Source organism: Haemaphysalis longicornis, unplaced genomic scaffold (genome assembly GCF_048455015.1).
Source record: "Haemaphysalis longicornis isolate Haplotype H1 unplaced genomic scaffold, Haemaphysalis longicornis Haplotype H1 scaffold_1, whole genome shotgun sequence".
NCBI lineage: Eukaryota > Metazoa > Arthropoda > Arachnida > Ixodida > Ixodidae > Haemaphysalis > Haemaphysalis longicornis.
In genome coordinates, this window is record NW_027526203.1 from 445554295 (window position 1) to 445575567 (window position 21273).

Here is a 21273-nt window from a genome sequence, read left to right on the forward strand (position 1 = left end):
AAGTGGAGAGTCAGTGGGCAGAACAGCGAGCCGCTCCCAATCAGTGGCCATATCATTACTTCTCATATCCACCACTGCCTGGAGAAGGTCTGCTGCTCCACGACACAATGAACAAGGCTTTGCCTACTGACGCAATGGTTTTGCCTACCAGTTGCACATGAAAGCACAAAATGAGGATGTGCACACACCACATTTATTCGATCATAAGGCAGTCATGATTAAGAGGCAAAGCTGCAGTTGGAGGATCTAAAATATAGAAAAAGAAAGTATGTGCACCAAAATAAGACGTTAGAAACGACCCAAGAAGTTGATTCACTGTCCTCTGCACCATCCAGACAGTTTGAAATACAGACATTCTTGAACGATGCTGCCACCATACCTTTGGAGTCAGCTCTCCAAGCATCAGCCGTTCACTGAGCTAAACAGTAATGGTGACACACAAAGTTAATCTTTGTGTGACCACCTGACATGGTTCTTAAATGGTTCAGACAATTACAGCAATAAATGCACCCCGTATTTTTTTTATCTGCTATTTTACAAAGCCATGTCACGCAGCTTCTATTGGCACGCCTGTTATCTCATCTCACTGATGGGGTTGGACATTTGACTAGGGATAACGGTACTCGCGATGGCCCAACATAGATCGCTCCACATGGAGAAAACCTCAAGATACAGCATAAGTGCTCTGCCCCGATTCTCAATGTGTTGTAATGTATGGTAGCAAATGAATGAATGAATGAACTCATTGTCAAAATGGAAAGGAAAGACCACCAGCAGGAGTAGTATGTCCCACCTAAGGGTGGACACCGGAACGCCTGCTGGTGTGGGGTTGTGGGGAATGGGGAACACAGGCAGACAGGAAAGGGAGGAGAGAGAGAAGGGGAGGATACATATATGCAGGACTAATTAGGACATATGTACAATATATACAAGACTAAACGCTAGGAAGACTAAGAAAAAAAAAAAAAAAAAAGCACACACATAGAAAAAAAAAAAAAAAAAAAAAAACCTGCCACAGTTCAGTCTGTCTAACTGGAGCAAACCTGACATAGCAGACTTTTAGGCTAGGCAGACTTTTGGGCTACACCAGACATGTTAACTCTGGTGGGGTGCTCCATTGCCACAGACTAGTGGCAAAACTTGTGCAACTTCATTTAGCAGTGGTACGTGGAATGTCATGAAACTACCGAGTTGTAGTGAGTTGTAGTATGTGCGAGGCCAGGAGCAGTGTAGGCATTGGGGGGCAGATTGACTTAGCTCGAGCAATGAACACACCCCCTAAAATGCCTCAACGAAAAAAAGGGATGAGAAATGCCTTTTTTTAAAAAAAAGAAAGAAAGAAGGCAATCACTATGCTATATAACTAAATACAGTTCTAATGAAGCCCTTGCCACAGGGAGGGAGCATACACAGTAACTGAAAAGTGAAAACAAACCACGGTGCAGCATCTGCCATATTGAAACACAGAGCCACGAACACAAAGCTGCGTATTCATGTGTGCGAGTGGGTGGGGGGAGAGGGGCAAGTAAACTTATCCAGTAAACTTACCGGTGTTGTTCCGACTCTACATGCTTCATCTTGGATTTGAGAGTGTCGAGAAACCGCCCGACATCAAGTGTTTCCCTTGGGTCCAACGAAAGTGCCAGCTGAATGGCCAGGCACACAAGGGCTGCTCCGTTGTAGCCCAGAGGATGCGCATGGGTCAGCTTGCTTTGGTCTTGGGCCACCTGGATGCAGTGAACATGAGCAAGTTGTACAAAAAAGTGTGCATCAGTACCCGCAAGCACTTGTAGTACTTCAAATACAAAAAGGCCAACAACTTTAACCACTTAGTCTATATCAACATTGATGGAAACTGCAATTCTACAGCGTCACTAGTCACTACCACGACTGCTGCCCTATTCTGATCCCGGCCAGTTGGGCATGCCTGACTGGGACATTGTGTTTCTAAGTCAGTGCAGGATGGGCACTTGCTGCTACACTAAGTAGTGCTGTCTATGCCGCAATCTTCTTGACCAGCTCCTAAAACTGGCTGCTGTTTTGCCCTCTGTGGGCTAGCGGGTAGCATCGTGGCTTCCAACACCAACGACCTGGGTTCAAGCCCCAGCAATTCTACCTTTTTGATTCCAAATTATTTTTTATTAGAAAAATTCTCCCTTGGACCAGTTATACCCCTGTCACACGGCAAATCTAATGTCGTTCAAACCGAATGACATTAGCTGTAAATGACATTCGGCTCGGCCGTGCGGGTCTACACAGCAGAACAAATGTCATTTGATTGTGATAGCGGTGACGATTAGCGAGCTCGCAAAACCGCAAAATTACATTTCAAGCGCATATAGAATGTTTTCACACGTAATATTTAAAATAAAAAAACGTAACAAAGGAATATTTTTTAAAATAAAAACAAGAAAACTACCGATTTAAGTGGCATTAGTAGACATCACAAGCCGAGACAAGTCTGCAAAAAATCCGGATTCGGCTAGCGCGCACTGCGCGCGCACTGGGGACGAGATTTTCTTTTTTGTTAGTACTTGGTGGTCTTTCTTTATTAGAACAACAATACAAAAAAGAAAATATAAGTTTACTGACAGTTTTTAGAAACAGTATTCTTTGGTTTGTTACTGAATTTTCCTGTCCAGGGACGCGCTACTGCTGTCGAGGCTACTCATTCGGCCGCCAACTGAGGTGTAACTGAGGTCCGGGACCTCAGTTAGCCGCTAAATGTCATTCGCCTTGAATGTCATTCGGTATTCTCGTGTAGCGCCGAATTAACGACATTTAGGGCGAATGACATTTGCTGTAAAAGTCATTAGATCTGCCGTAAACAGGGGTATTAGACACATTTTTTTCGCTAATAATAGTGGTTTCAGGTGTGGAGAGGTGCCTATCACCACATTTAATTGAAGTTCTGCATTGCACCGGAAATGTCCATCGTGCACAGACTTGGAAATGGAATGCCGGTGCCCAATTATGCATACATACATAGAGAAACACACAGAAAGGTAGATTGGCCAAAGTTGGTCAAATCATCCAAAACAAATCTCAATCAACCAACTACTTTAACCAAAACTTTAGCTGACGCTAACATTAACCCCTTCAGGGATCTTGGTGACCTCAGCTCATCACGAGTAGCGTCACTTTTTGGCTTATGATCACCTCGTCACATGTTTTTCACCACGTTCTAAGTAGCTTTTGACAAACAGTCGCCGCATGAGCCGAGCTTTCAGAACCTTCACATGATCTGTAAGCTCTTCGAAGCACATTAGGTCCATCCACAGTTGCACATACAAACTTTTCAAAAGGTTCTGATTGATTGATTGATTGATTGATTGATTGTAGGGTTTAACGCGCCGATGCAACGCAGATGATGAGGCGCACCATAGTGGAGGGCTTTGGATTAATTTTGACCACCTGTCTTTACCGTGCGCTGAAATCTCGTACACACGGGCGTTTTTGCTTTTCGCCTCCATCAGAAAAGCAGCTGCCGCGGCTGGGAATCGAACCCACGCCCTCGTTCTCAGCAGCACAATGCCTTCGCCACTGAGACACCGCGGCGGGTTTCTCAAAAGGTTCTGGAACCTCTACAGTCTCTTGGATGCAGACCAAAGCTTCATGTTTGAGGCAGTTTTTTACAATATCTTTTATACAGGGTGTTTCATCTAACTTTAGCCAGAGTTCCAACAAAGCTAGGCAAAAAATCCCAATTAGAAAGTTGCAGAGCGGTATTCAAAACCTCAGAATGAACACTTTCTGTCATTATATCCAGTAGGTATTAGCGTTTTTCAGAGTATCGAAGATGCCCGCGAAATACAAAAAAATACCACGTGACGTGCCCGCTCGCGCGTCTTGATAACAGTGCTCCGAAACGTTGCGCGCACAAACTACCACAGGCGAGCCGTTGCTCAAAACGTGACAGGGCAGCAACGTAGGCGTTGGCTGTGCCATTTGCACCAGCAATGCGCTTCTTTCGCGACAGATCGTCAATAGCGATAAGGAGACGCACCAGTTATCGCTCGTCCTGCTGGAATCAACAGGTTCGTCATCTGCCCTGCCACTTTTTAAGCAGCGGCGCGCCTATGGTAGTTTGTGTGCGCAACGTTTGGGAGCACTGTTATCAAGATGCGCGCGCTAGCACATCACGTGGTATGTTTTTATATTTCGTGGGCATCTTCAACACGCTGAAAAACGCTAACACCTAATGGATATAATGACAGAAAGTGTTTATTCTGGGGTTTTGGATACCACTCTGCAACTCTCTAATTGGGATTTTTTGCCTAACTTAGTTGGTTCGAAAGTTGGCTAATTAAAATTGACTAATTACCTAATTAGGCAACACAGAAAAAATAGCACGAGAAACTACATAGAAAAGTTAGCAACATGCATTTAGTTGCGTCGTCTTAGAGTGCATCGAAACATTTTTAAGCTCTGGCTAAAGTTAGGTGAAGCACCCTGTATAAGCCCACTCTTATAAGGTCTCTTCTAATTAATACTGATGAATTCACTCTCAAGACCTAAAAAAGTTGCCCTTAGTAACCGAGTGTCTTTTGTAACAATGCCTCTTGTATGCAATGCTGTTAACATGGTGAACATGGGTAACCAAGCAAACCATCTTCAAATGTCTTTTATAACCAAAAAATTTGGTAACTGTGTTTCTTGTAATGAGATTTTACTGCTTAATGTGCACTAATGGGCAAGTTAGTTGGTCACTCCTTGTATGCTAACAGCTCCAAAAGACGGGACAAAGAGGAAGGAACAGATGTCTGTTGGTAAGCAGAAAAAACATTTTACGCCCCGAGTCTGTTCTTTCCACTTCAGACTATATCTTTTTGCCACTGTTACACATACAAAGAACGCTGCAATGCTTGCGCTAGAACAATAAAGAAAAACAGTGCACAAACCTTGACTGCAGCCTCTTCATCCCCGTGGTAAAACAATGCAACAGGTGCCACTCGCATTGAAGCACCATTTCCAAAGGAGCCAGTGCCATTGAACTGGTCCTTGGCTGGCCCCCAAACATCCTTATAGCCTGTCTTTGATAGCGTAGCAAACACAGTCCGCACTTTGGGGCCATATTCACCTCTGTTATCTTTGTTCTGGTAAAACTCGTCGGTAAATCTGGAACAAACAAAGAAGAAATGAAAAAGAAGTTACAACATTCCCTGCAGCCAGAGCAGACATCTGATGGGTACTTGTGCAATAGTTATGCACTTCCTTGTTTCAGAGACTTTTCCCTTTGTTTGCAGTCAGCTGCACACTGAACACACTGAAGTGTCCAGCATCAATGATCACACACAAAAAAAAAATGTGACGCACAGAATTCAAAATAAAAAAAAATCCCAATACTGAAGCGGGGGTGCCACAATACAGAAACCCAGTACTAACAATTTTGTAGCGCCAAGTTAATGTATAGTTAATGTATTTTGGCCATAGCAGTAGCTATGGCCAAAAACTAGTGTTGCCGTGTTATGTACAGAAACAACAAGGCGAGTTTCAAAGTAATAGCTACGCCCTAGCAGCTAACAACGCAAGTTTCAATATTTACTGATGGTAAATAAACAATCCATATCCTGTTGGTTCTGTTCGTGTTATATCAGATAATCTAAATCACCGCATTGCTGTCAATACAAACAAAGAATTGTGCAGCATGCGTGGACAGTATGCAATTAATGTTTTTTGTCTATCTGCCATGGCACTTCATACTTTGCCCCTATTCAAGACTCAATTGTTACCACCAAAAGCACTACATGACATCCTTTTGATATTGCCGCGAACCATACATTGGGTTTGTTTATTTGTGTTTTGCTTTTACCGCCCGGCTGCGCCGGTCTGCGTTATCTCTGCGCCAAGGGAAGCGCGTGTTCCATTCTTTCTTTCTGTGCCGCATGTGTTATCTGTTGTGATAGGGAGAGCATTCCGATCTAACGTGAACAGCCCAGAATAATCTTCTTGGATCTACTATGTTCTCGATGCGAATCGACGTTTCGAGAACCACGCGCGCCGAAAGATAAAAAGCCTGCAGTGCGGACGCCGGGGCATTCGATTCGACGACACTCGCCTGTGCAAGTCACTTTGTTGACCGCTGCTTCGCCGCCTCTGTATTCTTTTGAGTTGTTAGGGGAGCACAAGTTCGCTCCAATAAACGTGTTTCTCATTCAACACAACTGCATCGTCCTTGTCTTCGTGACATCTGGTGGAGGTGCTGGGTATGAAGGGTGCGTACCCCGCACCTCCACCAGATGTCACGAACTGCTTAATTGACTGATTGACATGCCGACGCAACGCAGGCGATGAGGTGCACCGTAGTGGAGGGCTCCGGATTAATTTTTGATACCTGTGGATCTTTAATTAACGTGCGCCGAAATCTCGTACACATGGCCGTTTTTGTTTTTTGCCTCCATCAAAAAAGCAGCCGCGGCGGCTGGGAATCGAACCCGCGTCCTCGTACTCAGCTGCACAACGCCTTAGCCACTGAGCCACCGCGGTGGGTACCACAGTAGTCTCCTGGCCAACCCCAACCGCCCCATGACGACTTCCACAAATCCATCTTCGTACAAGCACGCTTTTGTGCTAGACAAAGCGACAAAGCATGGCCTATCACCCCCCCCCCCCCCCCCCCCCCACTCCCATTTTTTTTTTCCAAAACTGCTAACAAATGCAGTGAAAGCTTATACCGGGTATGGTTGAGACTCCAGAGCCAAGCATTTTAGCAACAGGAGATGGAAACGCTTTGCTGGTGCAAGATAGCTAGCTTCTGTTGGTTCGATTCATATGAAGTTCCTTTAAGTACAAATTTCAACTAAATATTTTTGGGCGATCAGCACGGGGCTGTAAATTGCCCTCCTCAAGTTGAATGAGGTTGCGCATCATTCCCGGTATATATATTTTTACAATGAATAAAATGTCCGGTGAAATTATTTGATTGCACAAGGTTTTATAGCACAAGATAACTACAGCATACAAAAATAAATTTTGGCCATTTCAAGAGCTGTCTTGTGTAATAAACACATGGTATATCCTAAGAAAGAGAAAAATAGCAGGGAGGCGATTTGGCTGGAGGGCTTTGTGCATTGAGCGCAGGGAGTGGGGGTGAAGGGAACTCTTCACCCCACCTACCTCCTGTGACCTTCACCGACACAATGCACTTTAATTAAGACAAATCCCCAGTGCTCAAAACTTGCCTCTGTGCAACTACGACGGGATCAAATCCTCTGCAGTCCAGTAGCGATTCAGCCAGGACATGGGTCATTGCAGTATCGTCCGTGTACATGTAGTAGCCCCCAAATTTGTGACCTGCAAAACAGAAACCACGGTACGAGATCTTCACAACCCATGCCACCACACCGACGAGCAAAGTTTCTGGGGCATGAATATATGACCCTTGAAGGTGGTCGAGGGTGTGAAAGTGCTGCCAGCAGCCCCATGTGCCAACACACAAAAGCCATTACATAACGCTTCATTACTCAAACATGGCACCTATCGTGGCCTCTAGAATAATATAACGGAAATCTTTAACAAAAGTCAACATGCATGATTATTGAACACAAAGCTTCTGCTTACACGGCAGTAGTACTTGTAAATTGAATGCCCTACAATCGAACTTTCTACATCCAGGTCCTACTTTCAGCCAAAAACTTCATTAAATCACGAGTTTTTAAGTCGAGGTTCGTGGTCAACAGTAAGAACACTCTTGGCAGTTGTCAGTAACATGTGAACAAAATTCCCCAAAGAAACTCAAAACTATTTGTGCAAGCAATCAGACGAAACCTGTGCAGTGTAAATGATTAGTGCTCTGTTCACAATGGATGCGTGTTTCGTGGATGCCGACCATACATACTTCGGAGATGCTGATGCACGTTTCATTTTGTTCTTTCCAAAGTTTTAAAAGAAGGTTGGAGCGTTTACAGGACTCGCAGATTGACCTTTACATGTGTTGAACTAGATTCACTTCTGTCCTTTACTACCCAGGTCCACCACACTGTAACCAGATCTCGCAGCATGCTTGGTTTTGTTACGCACTGCACCAATGGCATTGCACCAACGGCATTTCAACAGCTGTACCCTGCCCTTGTATCGCTCACGCATGACGGAGTACTGCTAGCTGCCATCTGGTTGCCCCACTCTGCTGCCCTTGAAGCTCGCCTTGCCAGTGTGCAGTGCCATGCTGCTGGCACACTTTGCTCTTGCAGCACGAAGTCAGGCGCGCCTCCCTCACACACAAACAGAGACTGCCACCCCGCTGCGATCTGCATCCTGGCAACCCCTCATCAAGAGTGCAGGCCGCCACCATCTGTTATGCCGTCTTCTGACTCCTGGCCACCAGACTAGATGTGCTCCACCTAGACCACAATGCAAAGCGCCTCCAGCCCCTCCTGACCCAAAAGGAGAGACACGGTTTCATCTGGCTTCCCTGTGTTGTGCTGTCTCATAGCAGACCTCACGAGAATATTCCCCCTTGAAGATCATGACATCGGACCCACCTTACAGGTTGCACAGTCTTCATCTAGTGTCATTCCCGGCTACGCATTTCAGCCCCTCATTCTACTTCTTCCTACTTTTACCTCCCCCTCCCACCTCTCCCCTCCTGTGCACACTTTGTGATGTAATTGGGTTCCAGGTTGGGTACGCAAGCCACATTGGTATTGGCAGCTCTGACTTTTGTGGCCCTGTATGCCTGCCTGCACCCCCCCCCCCCCCCCCGACTTCCCCTTCCCCACACACCTGGAGTACAAATAAGAGTATTATCAATATTTCGTTTTTATTAACAGGCCCTCGAATAAGTGGGTGTGCATTTGTGCAGCTAGCACTTTTGTATACCTTAAACTTGCAGTTCTCTGTTGGGTGGTCATGTTCATGCATATCTTCCACAAGTTATTTTGCCTCAGCAAGTGTCTGTACCTCATCCGTAGTTTTGACATTGGAAGCATCTACCTGTGCAGGTTGCAGACATATCTAGATTTTGCACTGGATAAAATCTGTTGATGGATTGAGGTAGGGAGCTTCTGTTAAAGGTATAAATTTTTTGCTTCATCTTTTTTGTTGTTGTTGTCGTTGTCCGGTCTGATTATCTGCTTTGCTGCCTTGACACTTGGATCGTGCAGGCCTTCGAGAAGATCTTCAGTTTCGGATAAAAGTTTGACCGAGATATTACTCTCTGTGAGGTGCTGTTATATTCTGGTGACACACTTGTATGGCTAGGGAGTTTGTTTGACTGCTCTTCAGTTTACACTTCCTTAACATGCTTCCAAATCACAACTTTCTGCCTTACTAGTCACCTCTTATCATGGATTCAAGAAACTTTGAGATGTTAAATATGGACTTGTTCAAGACAGCTTCTGCTGGTCAGCAGACGGGATCACTAGGAATTACGGAGATAGCTAAATATCAGGCTGGAAAATGACTTTGATGCTCTGATGCGAATCCTCCTGGGATTTGGGAGAGCTTAGAAAATACCAAACGGCATTGTAGAAACCAGGTATAGGTTAGTCAACCGAGTGTACACTGATGCTCAGCAAGGTCGTGGGGAGATCTCTGCTTACCCATCAGCCAAAGCTTTACCACAGCTCCGGTAGCCACCGTTTGTGGTTTCTACCCTCCACCTCAAAACACACTGGCATATGCAGTTTTATGTAAGGGGGCTTGGGTTCCGCTCACTGATACCAAGATTGCTCGAGGTGCCCCGTGTGGGAAATAATAGCACACATGGAGTCGAGGCAGTCTTGAGAAATCGCTATCTCGTTACAGCTCGTTATTTTTACAGCTCGCTATTTTTACATGAATCCATAACTATGGTCCAGAAGCTACCCATCCCTGAAAAGGAGAACCTCCTGAATCCTGGAAGCCTTCAAGTTTTTGCTTGCTGGTTCATTTTCAACTATCATTTTTTCTCTATTTCTGGGCACTTTCTGTGCCGAAGCTAATAAGGAGGATGCCTGTTGTTAGCTATAAATTTGTAATTATGTACAATGTTGTGATTATGCAAAAAGCACACTGTCACCAATGAGTTGGTGACATCACTAGACAATACCTGGGTCTGCTATGAACCTGCGGCCGGCCCACTCATCCTTCTGGACAGATTTTCTTTGGATCCTACGGAGAAATACTGGGAGAAAGGATGTTGGCAGCACGTGGCGACGAGGAAGCTGCTCGAAAGGTGAGCCAAGGCAGTCCCCAATCAACGCTCCCACCATGCAGCCTTGGTACTTGGCTCTCAGCCCAACAGCAGCATCCAAGCTAAAACAGTTGAACAAATGAAATTGGTCACATACGACAACAGAGTTATGAGGCAAATGTGATAAGAGCTCAAGAGAATTTTGCAGACTGAATGTTGGATGAATTGCTAACGAATATTTACAACAAAAAAAGTAGGTGGGGGTTGCTGATAGCACATGAACCCTGACTTTGAAAATGTGTTGAGGTATTAAAACAAAGCACCAAGTATTTACTTTTGCAACACACCTTGCCTGCTAAATGGGGTGAAATGTAGTACCAAAAACAAGCAGTGGTGTTTAAAGTTAAACACCACGGAAGTATTATTTGGCTTAATCGAAGAAAGTCAAAGCCTTGGGAAGTGTCAATGTCAATTGACAGTTTCCCATTTTTTATTTAATGCAGATAACGATCACGAATGCAGACTCGCACAGCAGGATACCTATCCTGGCATACTCGCTATCTGCATGCATCCTGGCAGAAAACACAGGGAGAAAACCTGCTGCGATGTGTTTCAGAAAAGCTCTAGTGGGGCAATTTCTCCCAGGCATGTACTTAGTTGCTTCAGAAAAGGATTCATTAGCAAACCTTCGTCAGCGCAAAGATTGGAGATATTAGCTGATGATTGCTCTATTTTACGGCACAGCTTAAGAAGGCATTGTGCACAGATCAAGGAAATGCTTTGTCTGCCAAACAGACAGCAGTGCAAACTGAGCACAAGCATGAGTTATTGCTGACACTCTTGAAAGTTCTTTGGGAACCCAGTTTGAGAACGTCTGCAATAAAAGATCCCCCTCCCAAAGTCAGCCAAGATCAGATTCTGGTGAGAGCAAACACTGTAAAGATCACACAACTGCAAAACTTGCACTTCATAAGCAAAAACGAATTTGCTTACGGCTCTTCTTTTTGTGGTGTGCTGGAAAATGAAGGGCTGCCCTTCTGGATTTCTTTCAGCTTCTCCTGCACACCTTTCCTTCACAAAAAAGGAACAAGAAGGAAATTCTTCATACATACATAACCTTGCAAAATAACATGTATGTATTTTAATTAAAAATAATGACATAAATGAACAGCAGGTTTATAAATAGATATTTTTATCAACTTGAATGTCTTTAAAATACCAAACTTTGCATCTATGTGCACCCCGTATTTTATTTGCTTATCAAAGAGTTTTCAGGTTGCATCCCAGGTAACCCGCAATCCCATCAGTGCAAGTTATAGAAAAGACATGACATAATAGGAAAGCTTGAGCTTTTACAAGTGGCAGTCTGCCTTGTCCAGAAATTAAAGAAAATGGAACTGAACATAGTACACAACAGAAAACTGTATCTTGTGTGGTTCAAAGTTTGGAAAAGTTTGTTCCTGCGTCCTTCGCTTGAAAATTCTATGCCTACAACAAATTTAAAAGCGAAAATTCCAAGGTATGATGACTTCATGCTTGAAAATAGAAATAAACAGGAATTCAAAATCCTGCGTCCACTACTAGCCACTTGATATGTAAAAAAATATGTAAAGATCAAAAGATTTAAAACTGCTATACAAGGAAGAAAAAATTAGTTTTATGTGCCGAAACTATATCTAGGCTATGAGGTGCACTGTACTAGTGGGCTCCAGATTAACTTGGACCTCTGGTATCTTCAATGAGTGCCGAAATTTCAACACATGGGTGTTTACGTTTTTTGCCTCCATCAGAAAAATGGCTGCCTCAACTGGGATACGTTTTTTGGCTCAGCAGCATGCCTTAGCCACTGCGCAGGGGTTCCTATGGAAAGAAGAGCTTAGGCAGTTCAGAAGAATCAGCCTCTTTCACAATGCTACTGTGCATGCGCATGGTCCTGGTGGAGGAGGCCGGAAACAGTCTGGCAGGGGTCGGATATGGTCTGCTCCGCAGTGACCCCATGGCTGCCTGCGGCTGTAACTGAGCCCGCGTAATGAAAGCAGGCGGCCGCGTTCGGCCCCCATCAAGAAACAAAATGCGGTACATTTTACAAATGCAACTGTCGGGCAAACCATAACATGAAGGGTGAAATTTTTGTTTCAATCTACACACGCCAACTCCGAAACGGGAGTGAACAAATCAGGAGCCCCCGCCACGGCACCATGCATGAACGCCCTATTCTGCATCCCGTCGCAGTCACACCAGGCATTGACACCACCCACCGGTGACGACCACCTGCTGGCATGCCAAATCCAGAGATCGCCTTGTCATATTACTCCGACGATGATACGAACACACCGCCCGACTGAAAGTTGCCGTAGTACGGCAGGCTCGTTGACCAAGGTGGCCAGTAGACCCGGGCCACGATGAATGCACCTCCATTTCGTTAATTCGTAGAGCGTAATAAACTCCATAAGGTCAACGAAGCGAACGTACCTTCACACTATGTATGCGATCCGTATTTTGTGGCTAGCGACACTTTGCTGACTTCGCATAACCAAAGCTCCATATGCGTACACAGCTGGCACGCTTGTAGAAAACGTAAGGCATATTAAGTCCAGAAGAAGAGTTATTTAACTTAATCTAGGAAAGGAAGAACCAAAATCAACCAATGTTTCTGTCGTAAAGCGAAAAAAAAAAAAGGTACGAACAGCACATTTTTTTCGACGGGTGGTCTCGCGATCTGCTTATGAGTTAAAATTTGCGATCGTATTTCCTGGCTTAATAAGTAACACAGTCTGTGGGCATCAGGTATTCGTGGGTGGGTCAAGAGACGCTTAGTGGACAAGCGCTATTCAAAGAATGATGATCAGTTTCTGTGCCAGCAATACTATAAAAAAAAACCGTTTCAGAGGGGCAAAAACATAAGCTAAGCCTCAGCTTTGTGTCCGCGGCATTCGATTGGAGTTGCTTGCTGTGTTGTGGCCAAGTGGTCTAGAGCGACAGAAACACCGCCCGCTCGAATGTGGTGGTTCGAATCCTCTTGGGGATCTTTTTTTTTTTTTGTCCCGACATGCCTGCGGAAAGTGATGTATTTTTCTCGTAAGTTGCATACAGCCCTCCACTGCTGGGAAATGTATTCATCCAAATGCTGAGGAGCTTGCGATTTCACTAGAAATGTAGTTCCTGAGCACCACTGTTTTCTCCCATGATATTGCCGCTGTTTAAAAGGAATGAACCAATACTAACTTTTCAAACTGACAGTTCTTCTCAAGAAGAAAGTGTAATCGTGCGACTAGGATGAACAAGTGCCGTTACGAATAAAAAGGCACCACAAAAAGCAATTTTCTGAGATACGTCAAGACTTCGGTTGCTTTGGATTTCACTTGCTTTGGTCAAAATGCTCACAAAAGTGATCGCACATGAATTTATGCTCGTCATGATAAGAAACAGAGAAAAAAAAAAAGAACGGCAGAATTGAAAAAATCTGCAGCCACGTATAATTTTTTGCATTGCTGAAATCCACATACCAGCTTCAAGCAATGATTTTTATAAAGGCCACATGAAAGGCCTGCATTTATGCTGTCTGTCTGACAGATGCCCATGTCTCCCAACACTCTCTTTTAAGAGCTATATAAAAAAAAAAAAAAAAAAGGCCTAAGAACATCGCTTCCACAGCCTCAGATAGCCACCCTCCGGTACTGACACTTGCGGAACCGCTGCAAAAAGAAACGCAATTCACGTAAAACAAATAAACACCAGCAACCCAGCCCTAATTCCCCTTCTGCTGCAGTGACAGCCCACTTGCACCTCTGCCATATCACTTCTCAGCGGTGCCACCAGAGGCCGCAACAGCACAATGAAAATGGCAGATTATATAAGGCTGTCATAGACATGTACCACTGGTAGGAGTAGAAGTAGATATACTTTTTTTTTAACAGACTCCAATCGATCCAATTGGTGAGATGGGTCTCCCAAGGTGCAAGCATATCTAACTGGATATCTGCTTTCGATATATAATGCTATGTTCAGACTACCGACGCAAGGGGCGTATTGTAAGCAATGGACGTTAACAAACTTCACATGGCTGACAAGCGAGGTGACGTCACTCTTAAAAAACATATATACAAAATAATCAACAGTTTTGCAACAACAGTGCGAGCCAGGCTCAAGATTGCATTATTCATGCACAAGGACTCAAGTCCACTGAAAGAAACCAGATGAACAAATGTAACTAATTAACACTGCCATGAATTTCATAAAGACACAAGAGGCAAGTATTACTACACAAAAATGCACAGCCTATAAATTAAATAACTGTACTGACCTGCTTCTTTTTTTCTTTGTTGTTGACATGGCTTACCGCAGTTTGTCCAAAGTCTGGTGCGACAAACAAAAATGGCAAAAAAAAAAATGTCAGAATTGGTGCAACTCATTCAGAGAAAGCGCACATAAGCAGTATCTCGTCAACAATTAATGCATAAGCTAAAACAAGTGCCAGCCCAAGAGAAGGCTACAACTTTTAGGGGACGCCAACTGACGCCAACAGCCCCTTAGAGGCTGGGGCTGTTGGCGTCTCCTGTCGTAATCGTCGTTCGTCTCTTGTAGTCAAGGTACTGAAATACCGGGAAACTTGTTTACGCCTCGCGCTAAAATGTAACGTGTACTAAAAAACACCGGGACACTTATTTACGCCTCGCACTGGAGCGCTTTGTAATGAGTACTAAAACACTGGGACACTCGTTTACGCCTCGCGCTGGAGCGCTTTGTAATGAGTACTAAAACACTGGGACACTCGTTTACGCCTCGCGCTGGAGCGCTTTGTAATGAGTACTAAAACACTGGGACACTCGTTTACACCTCGCGCTAGAGAGCTTCGTGCTTCAAATACAAGAGACTTTGACAGCAAAGCTGTATAGCTGTACCCCCAAACGGTTTCATCTCTGTTGGCATAAACGCTAAGGCACCATGAATACACTTATACACTGCATGCTTCACCCCTCAACAGGTTTCACGTTAGTGGAGATGGCCTGGGATTTTTTTTCCAGTACATCCAACCATGCAGGCCATTAAACGCAAAAACGCACTGCACTAACTGTCATCCTGACTGCAGGATATAATTATTAAACTCAAGTTACGCTAGCCAATGGAAAGTGCAGTCTGTAGGTAGCACAGATGGCTCCAAGGTGGCGACGAGTATTCGCTCAGTTTTCCATCTGTGACGCAGGAACCATCTATTCAGAACTAGCTGGTTCATGCTACTGCATAAATTAATGGAAAATATCTTAATAAATGAACAATCAATAGCATGACTAGCGTGCACTCAACAGTCACAGCAGCTACTCATGGGCAGTATTTAATGTCCTTTGCAGCCTCTGCCCTTAAAGCACGATGTGTTTGCATATGACATCACCACACAGAGCAGATATCAACACCGTGACAAAGTGGATGGTACACTGTGGCACGGTGAAGAGAGGAAGTACGTTCTAGGCAGTGTTGCATTCAGGAGATGCGATATCACATGTCATAATACAATTGATACTGGGCACATGGGTGACCTACCACTGTTAACCAAATGGCCTACATGCACTCAGGCTACACTTGTAAATGACAGGCTAGACTCGTAACACCACCTTGGAAAATGCTATTCCCTACAGGCATACCCCATTTGGTATCAGAACTTCTTTGTGAATACATTCTGTAGCTATGACTAGCATGAAAGCATGAAGGGGCAATCAAGTGGGGTAGATTGTCAGTACAGAGATGGAAGTGTTATACGAAATGATGCGTTCCTTCAAAAGGGAGATTGGCTTCTTGTTTTTAAGTACATGGAAACATCATAAGCCGGTGCTAGGGTGAAAGCAGGCTTTTTGTATGAGCCATTTTCTAGTTCCCTACAAACTAGGTAAGGCTATTATTGAAACACAAAAGCGAAAAATTCTAATCTTATATGCATTTGCATTACTGGCCGTAGCACACAGTCGTGTCGCGCAAACTAAACTTTTTCAATTTTAAATGTTGATAGAACTAATAGGCTTCTTCCAGTTTAATTCAACCCGAAAACAAATTTAGGAAACGGGCGTTTCTATATCATTGTCCAGTAAGTTTGGTTTTTACATTATTTTTCTGACGCAATTGCAGGCAAGGCAGGCGGCCCGCTCTACCGAAATCCTTGAACGAATGAAAAAATGAAAAGGCAGGCTTAGGGCTAAAGTTTCGTTTTAACTATATCCCTTTTACACCACAAATGCTCTTAGAATATATTGTCCACACGGTTAAATCTGTCGGCCAATCACATACATTTAAGGGCCGCAGTTTTGACTACCCGTTGAGATGAGAAGGTACGAAATAAACGCCGTTAACGAAATGCCGTTAACGATTATAACCGCGTCACGAAATTAGCGGTATAGCCTCACGCGTCACCAGCCGCCGTAGTTCTTTAATACTTTGCCCTCTCTCAGCTCCTAAACAGTGCTGTAAAAAGCGCAACAATATGTGATAAATGTTTACACAAGCAGGTACGTACGTGAAGTATGCAGCTACCGTTACAGTATCGATGGCGCATTTGAATACGAAACTATGTTGGCGCCAAAACTAAGTTGCTGTCTTCAGGTAAAAAGAGAAAAAGAAACGCAGGATGGGCATTAGCATCGCTCATTAATCACACTGCACAACGGCCATCACAGGCGGCAGAAAAAAAGGCTCTTTCCGTACCTTCTATCAAGCGGCAATCGGTAACGCCCCGCAGTAGACTCAACAACACCGCCCAGACAGACATACATATCCGCGGTATCTTTCGATGTTTCGACCGCTTGTTGTTTATCATGTTATGATTCACACTTCCTTCTTGCCCCAGAGTGGGAATGGTAGTATCGTAGGATCACCAAGCCGAGGCGCCACTGGCGGTACCAGTCATCACGCACTGTGCAGCATAGAGTTTCATACTAATATACACTAGAGGGGACACTGGCGCTAGTGTCTATGCGAGCCGTTGATCGTCTGCTTCAACCCCCATGAGGGCGGCCATGCCAGATAGACGTGTGATTTTCGAACTTGGCTTGACTATGCCAACATCTTGACTTGACTCGAAATATCTTTTTTAAATTGAAAAGCTACAACTAATGTTTATTACAGTATAAATTATTAGTCGCATAAACAACTTGTACTATACGTTAAGTTTTATTAAGGTTTAGAAGTACTCTTTTATAAGAGGGGAAGTGATTTGTGAACGGCATACGCGGCTGAGTTTAGCGGAGCCGGTGATTCGGCGATTCGGCAACAAAGCGTGTTTTTTTTTTTTTTTTTTTCTTGCGAGTTGGCGTTGGCATGTGTCTGCTGAAGGGCCGCTGTACAGCGTTAAATTTCGTTCTGGAAGACTACGAGTAGCGGAGCGACGCGTCATATAACCCCAAGTAAGTATACACGGCTGTTGTTCATTTCCACTCATAAGTGTAACTGTTGTCGCCTTACCCGACGTGCGGTCGGCATGCTGACAAGCCATAACGGCCAACTCGACCACGGAACTCGACCGTATCACCTCTGTTCGTCGCTAACACGCAGACGATGTTTTATTGACCGGATGTTCAAAATCGGGTTCTTTCTTTGTTGTACTATTCGTGTATTCTTGATGTCTTGACGCACTGTAGAGCTGTTTCTGTGAGCAAATGTTAATTTTATATGTTGAGAGCGACAAACGTAGGAAACAGGGTATCTGATCAGGCCACACAGCGAAAAAATTCTCGTACTTCATTCGTGTTAACCTTTCAGAAGACGGCCTCGTCTTGCTAAGAGCGGCAGGCATGCAGGGCGTTCTGGAGCAGTGGGCTGCATTTTACGGGAGTTCCTAATTTTGGGAAACTTCCCGTGTAGAATGTTTCTATTAGATGACCAATAACGCGCACTGATATATCTAAGCACCGTGTGTGTACATTACACGCCCACAAGTACCAATCATCACCTGTCTAACCCAGGTCTCACGCCCAGATATAACGAGGTACGCGTGTGAAATTGAAGGCTCTCTATTTTTTCCAGTGCCTCTATACAAGCGTGCCGAAGCGCAGGAACAGTTTGAAATTACGTGCGAAGGTGTCAAACAGCGTAAATGTTGCTGATCAGACGGTGCTTGCCTAAATAGCAACTAAATAGTGCCTCTGGGGTACCATTTCCATAATACACAAGCTGCCTTCATGCATTCGTTGTTCCGTAGCTGTTCCACAATAAGTTCAAAACATTTACTCATTTTGTGTGGTTGTTCAATCTTGAATAATCCAACGGCTAAAGTCATGTCTTGTTAAAGCACGACCTCTGAAAACATTGTTGGCGTCCTGTGAGTTCATTGTATGTGCCTTCTCTTTGGTTTAAGTAATGACTTCAGTGTCAACACGGCAGCGCGCAGCTGATCGTAACTGTGTGTTTTTATGAGAAAGCCAGAGTCATTGAATATGTTATGTTGCTGGAACCCTTTTTGTAAATAAGCATGCTAGTGTGCTGGATTTTAAGAGTACATACTTGTGCTCTAAATATCTGTACAAAAGCCTTGCAAAACCTTCAATGATGCCATCCATTTCGGTACAGGTCCCAGCTGTGTCAGCAGTGCAAGGAGCAGACCAGCAGGCAACACAAGAAGCTGCACCAGGCATGCAACCAGTTTCCAAGTCAGGATCATTGGATGGATCATCAGCAGCGCAAGACAAGGCAGGCATGCCGCCAAGCTGCCAAAAACACAAAAATTTTAGCAAGGGCCACCGTTGAAAAAGCTAAAGGGCTTGGGGAGAGGTTGATTGCAGCCTACGATATGTAAATAGTAAAAACAATCTTGTACATTCAGCTGCACAATAAAGAGAAAAACAAGTGGTGAGGAAAGTGCCTTGTAGTGCATGGAAGATGTTCTTTGAATCTTGCTTGTTAGGCACTCAAGATTCAAACTAATTTTCTCGGGTGCAAGAAAATTAATAGTTTGAAACCATCCATTGTATGCATAAATGTGACTTATAGCAGTGGCTTCATTTGCGATAGCCTTGGCACAGCATGAAACCAACTTAATTTACTACTATGAGCAGCCATTTGAAGACTTGTGTACGTGCTTATTGAACTGAAAGAATGAAGTGGAAGTATTCTGCGTGGTATTTTAGCCCACTGTGTTCCAAAGTGGTATTCACTTGAGGGACCCTGCTAAGGAGGACTGTGTGTGGTGCCAATGACTTTGAGAGAGCGGGCACGTCCTCGCTGCCCATGTAAATCTCTATTGAAGCCAGGTTCTATTGTGCACCTTTCACAAACTTTTTGTGGCGCTGCCACCTCCTCCAGCAACGTATTCATGAAGGTGTGACGTAGGGAATCAGCTTTCACCACGTGAATGTCAGTTAAAACTTACATTATACGTTGTGGCTGCAGTGTTTTGTTTATGCACCATTGATGTCTGCCCAAACAATGGATTGAAAAATGTTAAGCTGCCCTTTCCCATCTTGCACTGTCAGTACGGCTCAAAAGGTTCTGATCAGTGGGGTAGAAGGCTGCCTCACCTACTTCTGGCTGTTATCAAGTTGCAGATTGTATCCACCCACTGCTGTTCACTGTGGCTGTATATTGTCATTCCAAGTGTACGCTGTTTTAAGACCCTTGTTTTGTTCGTTGATCGGATATTGTTGCCCTGCTTTTACTGTGCTGGCAGATGCTGATCGAAGCACTTCTGCTCTACAGCTATAAGCTTTTCTAGGGTTCCTTTCATGCAATCTTTTTACCGTAACCGAACGTCGCATTTGTTCGCCACTTACAGTAACCATTTTGTTGATTCCTGCATAAAGCAGCCTGCGTACATCAGTATGCTGGTTGCGAAAATGGCAATGCTGCTAGGTAGCTACAAACTAAATCCTGGTACCAATATGTTCACAGTGGCTCTTGGATGGGACAATAAATACATTGATGCGACATGCTTATGCCTTCACTCATTTTCGCTGCATAGTTTGCATGTTTGCTGTTTACCAGCCTTCAAAAGTTCAAAACAACTTCCTCAAGGTAAGCTTGCACTCTTGCTTTTGATGTATTAAGCAATGCTATGCTTTTTTTTATTAGTGTTACAGAGTATGACTGTGGTGAGGGCTTTTTTATAAATGAGTGAAACGGAATTCTGCACTTTGCTGTTGGCACAATAAATTCACACAGTACTCGCCTAGTGCAGTCGCCAACTTTTTCTCTGTGCTCAATATGCCTGTCTCCAGGCGCTGAGCCAGGGTTCCACTAACGCAAACAGTTGCTACAGCAACACCTGCCACTGGATGGGGAACACTGTGACCAATGTAGACTCACAGCGACTTCATTGAATAGCAAGCATGCATGCCGGTGATCGCCTCATATGGCTTCACCAGTACATAGCTATGTAAGCCATAGTTTATGGCCCAAAAGTACCGGTAGGCCCCAGGCAATCATTTGGCCACGTTCTGTTGCAATAGGTAAAGCCATTCTACCGTTGCAGAGGTACATTTTCTTCCCCTGTCTGATACTGCACTGCATATACAGGGTGTTGCGGCGATAACTGGAACACTTTAAAAATTTTTCCTGAGCGATCCGCCGCTCTGTTCGCGCTCAAACTTCACACAAAGGTCGCATTTTGTGGTCTATTTTGTTTGACACCGGGAACAACAACGGTACTTACCTGTTTATTCTGAAAATAAATAAAAACGATTTTCGCCTATGGGAAAATGGCCGCTGATTTGGACGTGCGAGCCAGCGCAAGTTGATGGAACGACGGAACGACCTGCAGAGTGAAACGCATGTTTGGGATTCACGTACGGAGCCAAATGGTGCAGCAGACGATCAGAAAATGCACCTAGAAATGAGCTAACAGACGATCAGAAAACCCGGTTTTCGGGCTCGCACGTCCAAATCGCCGCCATTTTCCCATAGGCGAAAATCGTTTTTATTTATTTTCAGAATAAACAGGTAACTACCGTTGTTGTTCCCGGTGTCAAACAAAATAGACCACAAAATGCGACCTTTGTGTGAAGTTTGAGCGCGAACAGAGCGGCCGATCGCTCAGGAAATTTTTTTAAAGTGTTCCAGTTATCGTCGCAACACACTGCAGAGTATTCGTTTCATTACATTGTTACCTTCAGCTTCAAACACCCCATATGCGTCCATGGTTGCGGGCGGTCACAGCGATTAGCCTTGGTTACACCGGTGAATACACG

The 21273-nt window shown here is 44.4% G+C and overlaps 1 protein-coding gene and 1 long non-coding RNA gene across 7 annotated transcripts in view; one reads left to right on the forward strand and one right to left on the reverse strand.

Annotated features, from left to right (window-relative positions):
• The window catches only part of LOC144155886 (ADP-ribosylhydrolase ARH3-like), a 30146-nt gene extending 13197 nt beyond the window's left edge, over window positions 1–16949 (reverse strand). Inside the window, exons 1-8 of one of the 6 annotated variants that reach the window (XM_077687591.1) lie at window positions 16802–16863; window positions 16614–16693; window positions 14415–14467; window positions 11105–11182; window positions 10028–10233; window positions 7182–7293; window positions 4902–5118; window positions 1549–1727 (exon numbers count right to left, since the gene is read on the reverse strand). In XM_077687591.1, coding sequence (XP_077543717.1) covers window positions 1549–1727; window positions 4902–5118; window positions 7182–7293; window positions 10028–10233; window positions 11105–11182; window positions 14415–14443 — 821 coding nt within the window. In that variant the 5' untranslated portion in view covers window positions 14444–14467; window positions 16614–16693; window positions 16802–16863. Of the gene's footprint in view, window positions 1–1548; window positions 1728–4901; window positions 5119–7181; window positions 7294–10027; window positions 10234–11104; window positions 11183–14414; window positions 14468–16387; window positions 16409–16613; window positions 16694–16801 lie in introns of those variants that run through there. The other 5 variants (XM_077687589.1, XM_077687590.1, XM_077687594.1 and 2 more) reach the window with 5 other exon arrangements.
• A 447-nt stretch (window positions 16950–17396) lies between these two features.
• On the forward strand, window positions 17397–20014 carry LOC144173163 (uncharacterized). The gene is made up of 2 exons (XR_013323173.1): window positions 17397–17499; window positions 18662–20014. It is a non-coding gene; the product is annotated as an uncharacterized LOC144173163 (long non-coding RNA).
• The last annotated feature ends 1259 nt before the right edge of the window (window positions 20015–21273 follow it).